At 43.8% G+C, this 16,158-nt stretch overlaps 1 protein-coding gene across 1 annotated transcript in view; it reads right to left on the bottom strand.

Moving 5' to 3' along the window:
* Positions 1–921: 921 nt before the first annotated feature.
* Positions 922–16,158, bottom strand: part of RASSF3 (Ras association domain family member 3) — a 68,798-nt gene continuing 53,561 nt past the window's right edge. Inside the window, exons 2-5 of the mRNA XM_019732455.3 lie at positions 11,295–11,402; positions 8,985–9,222; positions 6,649–6,758; positions 922–3,648 (exon numbers count right to left, since the gene is read on the bottom strand). Coding sequence (XP_019588014.1) covers positions 3,499–3,648; positions 6,649–6,758; positions 8,985–9,222; positions 11,295–11,402 — 606 coding nt within the window. The 3' untranslated portion in view covers positions 922–3,498. The remainder of the gene's footprint in view (positions 3,649–6,648; positions 6,759–8,984; positions 9,223–11,294; positions 11,403–16,158) is intronic.

Below are 16,158 nucleotides of genomic sequence, written 5' to 3'. Positions count from 1 at the left end.
AACTCCTAATTGGGATCATCTGACAAGAGTCCCAAACACAGTATACAATTCTTGAGAACTCATTTTGCAACATAAGAATATTTATCTAAATGAGTTATCAATCCGTGACACATTCTGAAGCCTAGGGCAGGAAACTAATTCCCTTTAAGGGATAAAAATTCCAAAACATCCCCCTGCACCTTGGGTGATAATAACCCAGGCTGAACTCCCAAATTAGATTCCTCTGGCTATTTCAGTGAAAAAGGAACTCCACGGAGAGAGCCATCATTTTCTTTCATGTTTTCACGTGTGAGCAGCTACTGTACTTGAAATGCTTCCCCCAATGGATGCAGCCTTGCTCCTACTTCATCAGCGCCTCTAGGGGGCAGTGCAGCGTAAAAACATTTGCCTACAGCAGGCTCAGAGGCCTAAGTGGTGAAGGTGGTGTTGCATGGAGAACCGCCACCGCTGCTGACCACCAAACATTCCCCAGCCAAGTGAGAGGCACACTGACCAAAAACTGCAAATACTTTGATGTTGAAAGTGGTCTGTTCTAAGGATGGGAGACCTCAGGGGCAAGAATGGGGGTGGAGGGAGAGGATTTCTAAGGAACCTACAATGTTCTATCGTGGTGGCAGCCACAGGGCGTCCACTATGTAATAATTCTTTAAACTGTTCACATGCCTTATATACTTCTGAATGTCTGTATATTTCACAATTAAAACAATTGTTTTAGGAATGTATTGCATGGGCAAACATTCAGCTAGGGTTCTTTTCCCCAGAGGATAAGGCAAAGGAAAAATGACATTTAGTAGGAAAAAAATGGGCCCCACTTGAACCTTGTAAAAGTTGTCACATTCTGGCGTGTGTCCCCATGTATCTGCAAAAGTTTACCCCACTCCTGTGATATGGCATATTATCGCAAATAAAAACACACAAACATCAACTAACAACATTAACTTTTAATAATGGAAACAAATTGCCATTCCAAAAACAATTTTAGGGAGGAAAATCTTCCCTATAAAAATAAACTTAAATTCATCAAAATTATAAATATTATAACTTTTTATGCCTGCGATTTAAAATGCTCCCCTGCAATACTTACTTACCCCTTCATTTAACATTGTTCCTGTACCATCATATACTGAAGAGAAAACAGTATTACAGCAAAGCTTAGATAGTTTAATTTAACATAACAATTTGTACAATGATTTTTCAAAATCTGCAGCCCGAGTGGCCCTTCTTCTTTTATACATTAACAATGCTGCTGCAGTAACCAGTGTTTGGGAGAGAACATCAGTCTTCAAGAACCACGAGCTGACAGAATTTCAGTACAGTAAGTTTTCCAAATTGCAACTTGTAGTGCGCACGACACTGAGCAAGGTTCTGGATAATACAGGTGAGGATGCCTATTTTAGACAATCTGCTTCAAGTAAAAAAAAAAAAAAAAATTCACAGATACCCATCAGCTACTACTTTAGGTTCTAACAGTGTCTTAATCTGAGAAACAAACGCTTCACAAAATGTAAGCTCACTGGGATGGGTAATGAAAACAGCAGGTGGTTGATAACAGTATACTCAAACCCAAGCCATAGTATGAATAGTAAAACCAGTATAAAAACCATGAAGGCATTCCCTGAACAATAAAGGTAAAGTGTTGGATGACAATGACACTAAAACCTCATCAATGCACTAAAAAGAAGTTACATGCAAAATTAAACAAGATGTGCCATACATATTTTATAGCTAGTTTTACTTTTTTTTTTTCCAACTTTCCTTAAAAAGCTTAGGAAGATAGGATTGTCTCAGTCACGTGTGCGGCACAGCACAACCAACACTACATCTGCCTCCAGCAAGATGGGTGTTCTCTGACAAGTCAGAAGAGCCACCAAGAGAAATAAATGCAATAAAAGGCACAGTTCACTTAAAAGGCAAAGAACTGAAGCACCTTGGAATTTCACAAAGAATCCATTAGGTGTCACCAAAGTGTTAACAATTCCTTGGGAATTTAAACAAAACCAAAAAGAAAACATACCTAGACTAAAAATAGACTGTAAATCCCCCTCTAGAACCACAGCACACCTTTCCCATTGTTTCCAGATTAATTGCTGCATAAAATGAGGTTCTTCCACCTGCTTTAAGGCTTTCTATTGCACCTGCATTTCTTTGGTTGGTAGAAGATGCACTTTTGTTAAACTATTTCCAAAAAGAGCCCCTCGATGGCGATGGCGGTCAGCTCGGGGCAGGCTTCCCTCCTTTTCTTGCTGCCCTCTGCCTCTCAGTCACGTCCTCTTTGGAACTGAGGACCTGACAGTATTAGGTCTTTAATCGATACTCCTGTTCTCCATTATGTAAGAACAGACTTCAATTTAAAAGCGAAGGGAGAGGGAAGGAGGAAGAAGGGAGGGAAAGGGAAGGAAAAAGGAGGGAAAAGGAGGGAGTGATTGTCACGAAGGTGTACTGTGAGCGCTTTACTTGACCAATCTCCCAGCTAACAATCATGGGGAAACAGCTGCCTGACACAAGCTCCTTTTCAGCTTTGAAAACAACCTGGGGTAAAGCTGTAATTTAACAGGAGTTAGCAAATGGTCACTGCCCCACCAGAGAGGCTGCACTAATTGACCTTCCACTGTGAGAAGGAGAGATCCGGCGGCTGGTCCCCGCAAGGCAGCTCCAGCTCTCTGCCCTCTGCCGAGGTCTGGAAGACCCACCTGCCTGAATGCTGATTTCAGGTCAGCTGCAGTTACAAGTTCCCCTTTTTGGTCTAGCTCCTACTTTCTTTGGCTCTGTTCCCACACTTGACTCACCAAGAAAATAAACAATCCTACAATGGTTCTAACATCTCAAAACTGAATGCTTTTAACTCCTTTACAAGCTAATACACCTTTCTCTTTCAGTTATCAACTCTTGGCCCAAACCGCCCTCCCGCAGCTCCCACCCCCACTCAAGCCTTCTTCCAAACTTGCTCTGTACTTTCTTTATCAACCTCCTCCAAAATCCTTCACAAATTCCTCAGAGTTCCTAGCTTCCTGTGCCTTTCAATTTACATGGATGTTTCCTCTGATATTTAAAAAAAAAAAAAAAAGACGCATAAAAAAACAGGTAGTTTCAACATAGGACAATTATTCAGATAGATTCCTTGTTAAGCTGTAAAAAAGAAAAGTCATTTGCACATCCCTAAAGCTTAACATCATCACATAATTAAAATAACCAAAGGAAATCTGTAAAAACCCAGAGTCCATGCTTCAAAGCAGTCTCCAATGCTCGCGATGCGACCAGATTCACAGCTTGCTGGGAGGTAACACTGCAGTGCTGTAACAGAACAAGCTTGCACCACCCCTTACAGAGGGTGTCGAAGGTACAGGATGCTGCGTGACCACGTTTGGGGAACTACATCTAGAGACAAAAAGGGGAAGACCCTCGCATCACAGGGCCAGAGAACAGCCCTCCGGGAAGTGACCCTCGCTGCTGGTCTGTACACGGGTCCTGCACCGTCCCTCAGTGACAGGGAGCCCCGCTTTAATCCGGTTTCCACACCTCGCTGAGGGCTTCTTCCAGCTTCTGCTTGTAGGCCGCGTAACGCCTCTTCAGGTTCTGCAGCTGCTCATCTTCTTCCTTGTCCAAGATACGCAAGAAATTCTGTAGTTCTGGAAGGCTGAAGGCTTCCCACTGTGAGAGGGTGCAGGAAGAAGAATGCCAGGTGTTTTAATTCCCGCAAGACTTAGGCATGCCAGCCAGGAGCGCGTGGAGGTGTGGCTGCCCTCCCCGGGGCACTGGCAGCCCAGTGCCTCCGAAGCCATGTGTGTAAGAGCTGAGCTGTGTTACCAGCTCCAACACCCCCTTCACTCCCACTCCGACCTCGGCTCCCTCCAATAGCCTTCGGCTCCCTCCCTCGCACTGTCCTCCAAAACGGCGCTCACGAAGGTCAGGCCTTCCAGCAGACACATTCCCTGCTGACTGACCCCCAGAAGCATTAGAAACATTCCGTCTTAAAACACTCTCTTCCCTCTACTTGGAGACCTCACTGTCACTCGTTGTTTTCTTTCTCACTTCCCATAATAAATTTCATCACATCCTAAATAGTTCTCCAATCTGCCTGCTTTTCTCCATCTCTCCTGCCCCTCGTGCCAGCCACCACCATCTCCTCCCCTGGGATGGCCTCCCTGCTCCACTCTTATGCTCCCCGAGCTATTCCCCGAAACAGCCACCCTGAACACAGATGCCTCTCCCGCTATCCACGATTTCACTCTCCAGGGTTTCAGGTACCCATGGTCAACCGTGGTCCAAAAACATTAAATGGAAAATTCCAGAGATAAACAATTCCTAAGTTTTAAATGGTGCACCATTTTGAGTCAGGTGCAATCTTGAGCCATCCACTCTACCCTGTGCAGGACAGGCGTCACCCACTTTGCCCAGGTCTCCCTGCTGCAGAGGCTCCCCGCCCATTGGTCACTTAGCAGACATCTCGATTTTCAGAATGACTCTCCCTGTATCACATGCTTGTGTTCAAGTCATCCTTATTTTACTTCCTAATGGCGCCAAAGCACCCGCAAAGTGCATCCTTTCAGTGAAAAGGTACGTATGTATAGGAAAAAACAGTATACGTAGGGTTCAGTACCATCCATGGTTTCAGGCATCTACTGGGGATCTTAAAACGTGTCCCCCACGGATTAGGAGGGACTGCTGTACTCTTCGTAAAATGCAAATCTGGTCATACCCCTCCCCTGCTTCGGTCCCTTCAATGGCTTCCCTTGGCTGTTTCTGCCAAGTGTGAAAGACCCTAACGTCTCTCACAGTCCCGTCTCCCCCTCACCGACGACCCCAAGTGGCTGTGCACATGTCCCCCTCCTCCACTTTGCCTGGCAAACTCCTCCACCTTCCAGTCTCAGCTTAAGAAGCCTTTTGTGCCTTCTCCCCCTTCCCTTCCCAGGTAAGCCTATTAGGAAGGATTAAGTCTGTTGGAAAGCCCTCACTGAGCACTGGTAACCCTGATCACAAAAGGTATCAAAATTATTCTAATGATTTGCTCTGTCTCTCTCCTGCCTACTCCTTACCTACACTGCATACTTCTCACTATTTGAGCTTTGTTTCTTGACCTTGAGACTGAGTTCTGTTTCCCTAAAAGCACCTGGTACTTACTTAGCAGGCACAAAATAAATGTGTGTGGGGTTTTCGTTGGTGTTGGGTTTTTTTGGGTGGGGGGGCTTGTTTGTTTGGGGTTTGGGTTTTCTTTTTAATATAAGAGCAGTAGATATCAAGAAGGGTATTCGGCATCACTCAGCCTCTACGTCCTCTCCTCCCAAAAGGGAGCCCTGGTGCCGGCCGAGAATCACCGCCACTGCCGGGAACTAGTCTGACGGAGAATTCCCAGGGGTCGGGTCAGGGAAAAATTTGGAGATAATCTAATACAAGTGAAGAGACAAGAGACAGAGTAAACCCACCAAGTGGGCTCAATGACAGACGAAAGCTTCCCGGAGGTGAATTTTGAGCTTGTTATTAAAGAAAATGAGAAACATGGACTAGGAGAGCAAAACTTTCTACATTGGGATATTCTGTTAATTTTTAAAAATTAACATTTTACTTTTCACATATATTCCCCAAAATAAAAGAAGTTCCTCCCACTCCCTGACATCTATGGAAAGTTTCTTCCTTCCATTCAGTTAACCTTAAAAAACGGAGAAACAAGAACACCATACAGAAGTCTAATAAAGCCATTTGGAACACTAATACAAAGCACGTTTACATATACATTTCTAATTTGTGACTTAAAACCACCTTTTAAAATCCTTAGTCCCACTTTCAGATTTTAAAACCGAGGACTGCAAACATTAGATTTACCCAAGGTCACACTCCTAATCCAACAAGAGGATAAGTAGGAAGCAGAGTCCTGGTTTCCTCACTTTTAACCTAGAAACCCTATTCTCACTACATCACAAAATGGACAATTCATACCATTTCCTGTTCCAGACAAAAGACTGAGACCCAGAGTTTGAGAAGTTTACTTAAGTGTCTTTTAAAGTTGATACTTGATCTAGGAGGACAGTCTAAATAAAGTGCTTTCTCCTTCACCTGAACTGGCCTAAATACAATGCTCCCTGCAGGGAAAATAGCAAATGATACTACATACATAAACACAATTTCTTAATCATCTGGGAAACAAGAAAAAAGATTCTACAAAGTTAAACGTCTCTCCTGGTAAAGACACTGAATTCCCTTTTACTCCACTTTAGAGCGAATTCGCCTGGAGACTTGTTAGTAGCAAACATATGGAGAGTGTCAACTTTCAAAGTTCAGCTGGATTAGAGGAATTTGGAGGTAGGAGGGATGAAATGACTCTCTGGGTGGAGATCAAGTAAAAAAATTTATTTCCTCCCCCTATGAAAACTAAAGACCAATATAATGAGTGCTGTAAAATACTTATATTGTAGACTAACTTTGGGTTCATTTCTAACAATTCAAAAACACGCATAAAGCACCCTCCACAGGCCCACCTCTCCTCCTTCCATGACAGCAGGTGGGGCGGGAGGGGGGGGTGGAGAAGGGGAGAGGTAGAGAGAGAGAGAGACTCACCCCGCCCCTTCCTTTCCAGTGGTAAAGTCACTAGATTAGAGCAATAAAACAGGGCCAGCTGCTCTGTATAGTTTAAAGCAATAATGTACAATCACTTACCTCTCCAATTTCATGTTCCCGGAGAACAAAACTCAGCGTGTCTGTTCTAGGCCCTGCTACCAAACGCAGGTAGAGGGGATGTTCCCGGTCAGAGAGCTTGCAGGCGTAGACTGGGAAAGAAACAAGGAGCACATCAGACAGAGGACTGCGCCACTCCCGGACCACACTCCCCCCTTTCCGTCCTCCTTCAGATCAGGCAACAGTCCATGTTAGGCCAGCCCACGGGTCACCACCCTCCTCATCTTATTACCAGTAGCCCAGAGGGGATAAAGTCTATACTATCCTCATTCTAGCTGCAGAATATAAACTGTGCCTTGATCCAAAAGGAAATAGTTTCCAGGAATGAGTTGAAATGGGTATTAGTCCCCAGATGGGCTTATAATTAATTCTGCACCTCCTTTTAGAAAGCAAGATTACAAACTTCAAAAAGGATCTGCAACCCCCTTAAAAACAATAAAAATACACCATCCAAAGAACATGAAATCAGAGCTCTAGGAGCAAATCTCTCTGCAGGTTAATTTAGAATTAGCAGCCACAGACAAACTAAGCCATCAGATTACAAATTCTGGTGCTACAAGCACAGCTCTATGTGCACAGCTCTATGTGTCTAATGCTACACACACACACACACACACACACACACACACACACACACACGGTACTGCGATTGCCTGTCGTGTTGAAAGATCTGCCAGCCATGAGGGCATTATTTCGATAGGATGCTATTACTGTCAGATTGTACAGCTGAAGTCCAGGTGAGCAGGCAAAGAAGCTGATAAGATAAAAATGCCGCCTGAGCTTATCTGCATTATTTTGGCACTTTTGGGTACAGCTTCATTAAAGGTGCTCATTTCCCTACAGCTATAAACTTGTCTCCATTTTTGAGCTGGTGGCCTCAGCGGTAGGAACCCTCAGCCTGCTCACCTCTGTGCAGGGCCCAGCCCATGGCATGTGTTAGATCATGTACGCACACTCCGCAAGTAGCTGGGTTTCATCCGCACACAACTGAGGGCATTCCTATCATGTCAGATTAGTCTATGTTCTTCTAGAGCTGCTTGAAGGCTTTACTCAGAAAAACTAGAGAAAAGTGTAAATCATTGATTGTTCACACACACACCACTTTCAAATTAGCGCTTAGTGAATCACTGTGGTCTACCACTGGTATCAATTTCTGCTCGAGTACCTAACCTGAAATATCTTACTCTGTTTCACGCAGTCATTTAATATTCTCTTCCTGTCAGCTAAATATGGGTATTAAGTAAAGACAGGGAGCCCCCAGATCACAATGTTATTCACCCACTGTATGTGCCTGGGGTGGGAGGGGCGGTGCTGGGTGCCAAAATGCTCCAGTGTAATGGCCGGTGAGACAAGCTAAGGAACCAGAACAGCCTGGAGCTGGGCCATTTACGTCACTAAGTCTGAAATGTGTGCTAACACACACGGGCCTCCCCATCCTCAAGGTCGCAGAGAACACACGTCCACCAGGCCACTCCAAATTCAGATGTACATCAAACGTGGGGTGTACCGTGTTTCCCCGAAAATAAGACCCAGCCGGACCATCAGCTCTAATGCATCTTTTGGAGCAAAAATTAATATAAGACCAGGTATTATATTATATTATACCCGGTATTATTATATTATATTGTACCTAGTCTTATATTATATTACACTATATTATACCCAGTATTATATATTATTATATATTATATTATATTATTACATTATACTATACTATATTATATTATACCTAGTCTTATATTACATTATATTATACCCAGTATTATAGTATATTATTATATTATATTATAATATTATATTATAATATTATATTATACTATACTATATTATACTATATTATATTATGTTATATTATATGTATTATATTATAGTAAAATAAGACCGGGTCTTATAGTAATTTTTGCTCCAAAAGACGCATTAGAGCCGATGGTCTGGCTAGGTCTTATTTTCGGGGAAACATGGTACTACTGAAAACTTCAAGCACAGAGGCATTCTTTTTTGTCTTAAAGAACATTAACGTCAAAGATAAAATAAAATAAAAAGTCAAAGCTACCCCCCTGTGCACATCACAAAATGCTCCGTAAATCCCCCTCACACGTGGATGCCCCCAGGTGCACAACTGCCCGACTCAAAAATAAGGGCAGCCAGGACGCATGAAGTACATGCCATGGTCACCCTGGTTTCCAGCATCTGTCCCTGCTCTGACGTAACTGACAGATACACGCACTAGTCTTCCTTCTGCTAATGAGGACAAAAAAAACCCCAAAAACCCCTTAGTAAGAGCAGAGCCCGTTCTCAGTCTCAGCATGGCAGTGTACCTTGATCTTCCCTGTAGCAACGCTTGTAAAGTGCAAACTTGGCAGGGCTCTCGGTCACGAGGAACTTTTTGAGCAGGGCCTCGATCACCTCCCCGACAGTGTTGGTGCTACTGATGTGAAGAGTGTTCATACAGCCATTGCTACTGGGAGCAGGTTTCCCGGAGTTCGGGGACGTCTGTGGAGACCTGCAGAGTTCCATCTGTACTTTAATGAAGCCAGTGTAAATCCCATTGGAATTCTGGAGCGGGAAGAAAGCGCACAGTTAGCTGGGGCGATGGATGGGGAGCAGCACAGCAAAACAAACCAAGGAAGGGAGACCCTCTTTGTCTTGTTCGTGCCTTTTACAGCTCTGTGGCTCAACTTCACTCGACATGGCCCCCAAGGGAATGACCTCAGAAGGAGGTCAACGCACCGCAGCAAAGCGCTTCCAGAGGCCAAGTCTGTAGGGCAGATGTGGCCACAGAAACCGTGGGTGACTGAAGGCCCCGACTCCCGCCTCTGAAGCTGCACGCGAAAGGTCAGGGCCCACTGGAGCCGGGGCTAGCCCAACCTGCAGCTTATTAAAGCTCGGGGGTGGGTCTAGGCTCACTGCTCAAAGGAAATGACATCTGCAACCGATGACCAGCTATTCCCCACACACAAAAAAGGTCACAATTAGGACTTTGAAATACCTAAGTCAACAAGCAGTGGGCAGTAAGAAAACAAGCTATTTTTGATCCTATTGCCTATTATGATATGTCGTAAATGACCAATTTTGCTTTATAAAACTCCTTTATAAAACACAAATCCCGTATCACACGGGACACATGACAATGCATTTCAGGAACCTCAAACAGCAATGTAGTATTTTTAAAGCAAATTCAAGCTACAGTGTGAAGTACAGATATTATAAGCACTTCCTGTCCTTTTTGTTTTAACATAGTATTTATGTCTCCTTCTATATATACATATATTTTACCAGCTTTAGTGAGGTATAATTTTTATACAAAAGAAAACCCCGTACATATTTAATAGACACCATTTGATGAATTTTAGCACCTAATTTATGGTAGAATTACTATTTCCTAGTTGCCAAAAACAATAACAATGGTCCTGCCTTCATTTTTTCTTTTTACATTCAGTATATTTCGAAAAAAAATTATTGCAACGTTTTATTTCAATAAATCCTAAGGTGCTATATATAAATGACACAGTTAAAGTGGGACATTTGAAACCTCCTTTATGGTCCCTTATATTTCTTTCTTTCCACAAGATCAGTTTACAACACTAATTCACTTGTTCAGGCTTGTGGAACACCACTTCAAATGTTTTATCTTTGAAACATGGAAACTTGCATTTGTTTTCATCTCCACGGTTGCGGGGGGGAGGGGCAATTTTCTTTGATGAAAACTGCTTGAAAAGGAGAAATATCACTGCTGGAATAATGAAGACTAATCTTGGTGTTCATCTGCCACTCTCCCCTTTTTGGCAGTCCCGCTAAGGAGGGATCCTTTATCACCAGGGTTTATATTTAAAAGTTCCTCCTCCAGGGTCACAGAATTCAGCAGGGCCTGTTCTAAACAGGCCACCCTGTCCTTTGCTGAACTCTGTCAGTTCACAGTCAATAGATGGAGAGGCAGGGGTCCAAGAGCCCTGAAAAGTGGCACCAAGGGATGGCAGGTGCCTGGAGGAAAGTCACCAAATGGGTGGGCGAGGCAGACGCCAGCCCAGTTTAAAGGAACATGAATCCTCTAGCTTTGTTGTCAGCTCTCCTTCTGTTGTCCCCAAGCCCTCTCTTATACCCTTCACTCCCCACTGAGCTCCACACAGTGTTGGTACAGCGCTGCAGAAGCCTGAAGCAACAATGTGTAGGAAGCTGAATACTATGTACTTGTCCGACTGACAAAAGTCCTAGCTCAGCTCTATCCCCATCCATGGGCACAAAATCCCCTACCTGACACTTCGAAATTAGTTACACAAGATAGAACGTATCTAAGGCCTTGTTAGAATCTGAGGTACCGCTCATATGTTAAGCCAGCAATGATTACCCTCAATGCTAAAAATCCTTTGGGGGAGCCAGGGTTCCACAAAATATTCTTTTAAAATAAAATTTAACTTCATTTAACTGATGTTGAGATAAAGCTAGTTCAAAATACAGCTTTAATCTGAAAGATGCAGAAACATGCCATTTTTCTGTCCTACATATCTTGTTCATTAAACTTCTAAAAGTGTGATTCAGAGATTTTTAGAACATACAGATAGAGTGTAGTACCAACAACTTATATTTCTCTTTTGACATCTGTCAACTTAAAGAGTGTTATGGGTGCTTACCAAGGTCATCTTCAACTTGTCTGTGACTGCTAAATTGTATTTATGAACTTTCTCTTTGATTTCCTCTTTGCTGAGGTAATTGTGGGTTTCCTTCTCTTTCTCCACATCCTAGAAGAAAAACAAGCCATGCCACGTGAGCAATCATAGGAAAAATGCAGATAATGCAGAATTCTTGACACCCAAGACCACTATGCCCAACTATGGAGCACTTCACCTTGAAACTCTCTCTCTCTCTCTTTATCTCTCTCTCTTTATCTCTCTCTCTCTCTCTCTCTCACACAAACAAATTCACCCCCTCTCACTTTCAAATTCTCCAGTCACATCCACTAATTCTGATTCTCAGTCCTTCAGACTACAGTGTTCCTGAGAAACATATCAAATAAAACTAATTTGTCAGTAGCTAAAAGCAATACTTCATTAACTACTATTTTGCAAAATTGTCTTTGCTCACTTTCCCTTCTGCAAAAACACCATTCCCTAAGAGTACCTGCTAGATTGGCTATTTCCATTGTAAACAATATTTAAAGACACATACCAAAAGCTTCTCGTTAGCAAATCTCACAACCTTTATGATTATAGCTTTAAAATATCGTACAGTGGTTAATAAATGTTAACTGGCATGAATCACTGACCTGTCAAATTAAACCCAACGACAAAACACATCCTCATGTCAAGATACAAGTAGCCAGACTTCCCCCACCCACCCCCTCTCACCCCTCATCCCTCAGGTCTCACCCCTGCCTCTCCACTCTCTGGAGGGGACAATATGAGTTAAGTGCCCTTAACACTATGAAGAATTCACTCATGGTCTAAAAGAGTTCCACCGGCGTATGACAACATGCAATGGCTAATATGTGATCACAGACGGCCACGCAACTGTATGTGACCGCATGAAGCCAGGCATGTCAGGCGCCTGACTTGTATTGCATTTCATTCTCCCAACAACTTAACCAAGTAGGCACTATGACTCCAGTTTCCAGAAGAGATCAAGCACTAAGAAGTAAATTAACCGGCCAATAGGAACTTAACTGCTCTGTAGAAGTGATGGAACTTATCTGAAGCCAGATCCCAAAGGAACTCCAACCGTTGACTGAAACCACTAAGTACTGCCACATGGCTGTGTGTCCTCATTTGTTTCCACTAAATCTAATAGGTGTCCACCATTCCTGTGAGTGTGTGAAAACTTAAATAAAGACTGCCTAATGAGATTTGAACCTGAGTAGCAACTCAGAAAAGATGGTGGGACCTAACAATATTTAAGACAAAGAGAGGAAGAACAGTTATCTTGATTTATCCCCCAAATAAAACCTCTGAACAGGTGCCACTTTCCCAGCCAGATACGTCACACCATCCTCACAGCTGGAGATTATCCAACCAAGCATTTGTTCCCATCTTCTCACTGCAAGCTAGTGTTACACAGAACGGCTACTACAGAACGTGCATGAACCCTTGAAGAGTATAAAATGGCTCTCGATCCATTCAGGTATCAAGTTCTTTGATCTTAAGACCACGAGAGGGGTGTGCTCACTATAATTATCTCGGTAACTTTTCAGTTTCAGCACCGCCCTGATGAAGTCTGGCAGGTCAGCATTGGCTCAGACTGGAGAACTACCAGCTCAAGGTGGTGGGGTCCTTCCTGAGCAGGAGCCAGCCTCCACCCCCTGGGGAGCACTCTGTCTGGCAATGTGAAATCCCAAAGCAATCTTATTTTTAGTGTCACTGGTTAGTTGAAAAACACACAAAACTGTAAAGTAACTTTTCAGAAGCTTCAATGACTATTTCCAAGGATATTTAAACCACGTATTGCATCTCTCTGCTTGTCCTGCTCTTTCCTATCCACTCCATGCGTGTGGGATGCGACACTGGGAGGGCAGAGGGTAAAATCTGGGCTCTAATCCCGAGTCAGTCGCCAACTAATCCCATGCCTGAGGTTTTTTAACTTTTCTTAGCCTGCTCCCTCATTTCCTATCAAATAAAAGGACCAGAGCAGATCATCTCGAAGGCACTTCCTGGCCTATTGGGATAATTTTGAAAAGATCTAATGCTGTTCTCACTGGTGTAACCAACTGGCAAGATGTGTCCATCTGAGGAATCAAGGAAACCAAAGGCTCACTATTAAAACCTTACGAAACAGCGGACTGCATGAATACTGCAGCATCCGCACACCCTAGCCGCTTCCCACTCAAGTGAGAAGCAGAAGTCTAAGAGTGAAGAGGAGATGGGGTGAGCGGAGTGATTAGAGCAACGAGCAGTTGAGTCAGTTTGGTCAGTTCTTTTTTTTCTTTTATTAAATGTATTGGGGTGACATTGGTTAATAACATTATATAAATTCCAAGTGTACCACTGTATAATACAACATCTGTATACTCTATTGTGTGCTCACCACCCAAAGTCTAGTCTTCCTCCATCACCATATATTTGACCCCCTTTACCCTCTTCCTCTTCCCCCTACCCCCTCCCCTCTCATAACCATTATTCTGTTGTGTGGATCTATGAGCTTGTTCGTTGCGTTTTATGTCCCACATAGGAATGAAATCATACAGTTCTTGTCCTTTCCCCTTGTTATTTCACTTGGTCAGTTCTTAATTATAGGTCTGGCTGATGCTTACTGACCTGAGCACCTATCCTTAGACCCCTCACGTCTGCATTCCCAGAAGCTGGAGGAAAATCAACGGAGCAAGCCAGTCTGGGAAGAGCCGCTTTCCCTGGATCCCCACACAGGGACAGCTGAGGCATGCTTGTGTAATAATAACTCCCCTGCCTTCTCAGACATCACAAACCCAGGACACTGTAGAGAGCAATAAGAGAAAAGAGTTGGACCCGACGGTCTCCAAGAATCCTTCCAAGGTTGAACCCTCAGTACTAAAGGAAAGTAAATCCCAGAGAAGCAGCTAAAACCTAAAAGGCTATGCTCCTGTGTTGGGTTTTCTGGTTTCTGTGTTTTACTGAGATCTAAATGACCCATAACATTGTATTCGTTTTCGGTGTACAACATCAGGATTTGATACACACATATATTACAAAACGACCAGCACGGTAACTCTAGTTAATAACATCCATCACCTCACAATTACAACGTTTTTTCTGGTGATGAGAAACTTTAAGATCTACTCTCTTATGTGATCCTGTATTTTTAAGTCAGCTGATGTAGCATTTGTATACCAAGCCCACGGACCAAGACCTGCTCACTGAGCAAGTCCTTGCTGAGCTCCTGCTGTGCACCAGGCACTTCCCTGGGGGTGGGAAGGTCACCTCCACCCTCATGGACAAGCCAAGTACGAGGGAGGAATGTCAAAGAAAAAAGGCTTCCCAAATGGTAACTGAGCCTGGTTTCTCCAAGTAGAGGGGTCCGGCTGCAGGGCAATGACAGGAGTCATTTGCTCAGGACCCAGAGCAAATGACACTGGTTTCTTATAGTGTCAGAATTGGAGAAAGTCTCCTGATTTGGAAAACTTCCAAACTGTTTACCCCTTTAACAGAGGCCGACCCCCTCTCCTCTCACATAGGGAAGAACCCTCCTACCCTTCCTTCAAATACAGTGCCCTTGGAAATACAGCTGTCTTAGCAGGAAAGAGGAGGAAAAGATGGAAGCCAGGAGAAGTAGGTACCATGGGGACAGAGGGTGAAAGCGAGGAGAGGGTTAAGAAAGAAAGCTGTGTGGCAGGCGTGGAACAGATAAAACAGAGGATAAACAGGAATCTTTCATTTTGACAGTGAGGAGAGGAAATGGCATGGGTGCAGCCGTCTGAGAACACATCGGCGATTGTTCTTGGCAGCAGGGAAGGGTATGATGCCACAGCTGAGCGTCCGTTTGGGAAGTGCCACGTCCTCTTTTTTATAAGCCCCTTGTGTCTTTTACATTCCCCCAAACCCTCCAGTTCCTTGGAAGGACAGAGTTCTTCCACACAAGATGACAAACCCTGGGCTCCTCCTGTGTCACGTTTTCATCCAGTAAACCCTGCGGGCTGTTGTTGGGTTCGCTGCAGTTCCTGGGTGGGGTCACATCGCTGTTTTCTCACTGGTGAACTTTCTCGTGTAAGGGACACGCCCAACCCCACAGCCACACAGGACTCCTGAGGCAGCGCGGCCCAGACTGAGCTGCAGAAGAGGAGCCGAACTCAGCTTACCACGGCTCACAAATCAAGGCCTCCCAGGAATATACCTCTACAGACATGGGCAAAGGGTCTGAGAATTATTTATACTCTTCTTGCTAACTTTTCTGTCATTCTGAAATGATGTCAACACCTAAGAAATTATCCCAAAGTTAAAAATGTAACAACAAAAACCCCTGAACAAATAAAAAGCTACGTCCAAGAGAGCGAGCGAGAAGGTGGACACGTCCCTCCCACCGCCTCTGTTTTAGCCTAGTGAAGGAAGGCCTGCAGGCCACGGTTGACACACACTTAGGTCTGAATGACAGCTCGGCCACGCTCTGGCTGTGTGACCAAAGGCAAGTTATTTAACCTCTCTGAGTCTCAGCTGTCTCACCTCATTAAAATGTGCAAAGCAATACATACTTTATAGAACTGTTCTGAAAACACAATACAATCCACTATTCAACAACTACTTATTGACTGCCAGCTGGTGCCCGGCTCTGTGCCAAGCACTTAAAGCTGGGAAAAACAGTTGTGGTTCCTGCCTTTCCGCCTTTTCTTGGCTAACAGCCTGCTCAAGTTCGTCTGACTCCCCTCACCCCATCCCCTTGCTTTTGGGGTTTTTGTTCTTTTTCCCTTTTTCTTTGGTTTGGGAGTTCTTTTGTGTTTTTTCTTTTGTGTTTTTTTTTTTTTTTTTTTTTTGCATCACAGACGTAAGAAATAAAACTACTGACCCTTTTTTTAAAAAAAAATGCAAATAGCACAGATTC

The sequence above is a fragment of the Rhinolophus sinicus genome, chromosome 1, assembly GCF_057876585.1.
Source record: "Rhinolophus sinicus isolate RSI-liver-muscle chromosome 1, RSI-T2T, whole genome shotgun sequence".
NCBI classification, from domain to species: domain Eukaryota; kingdom Metazoa; phylum Chordata; class Mammalia; order Chiroptera; family Rhinolophidae; genus Rhinolophus; species Rhinolophus sinicus.
Note: the sequence above shows the minus strand (reverse complement) of the source record. Positions and strands in the feature narration are given on the sequence as shown.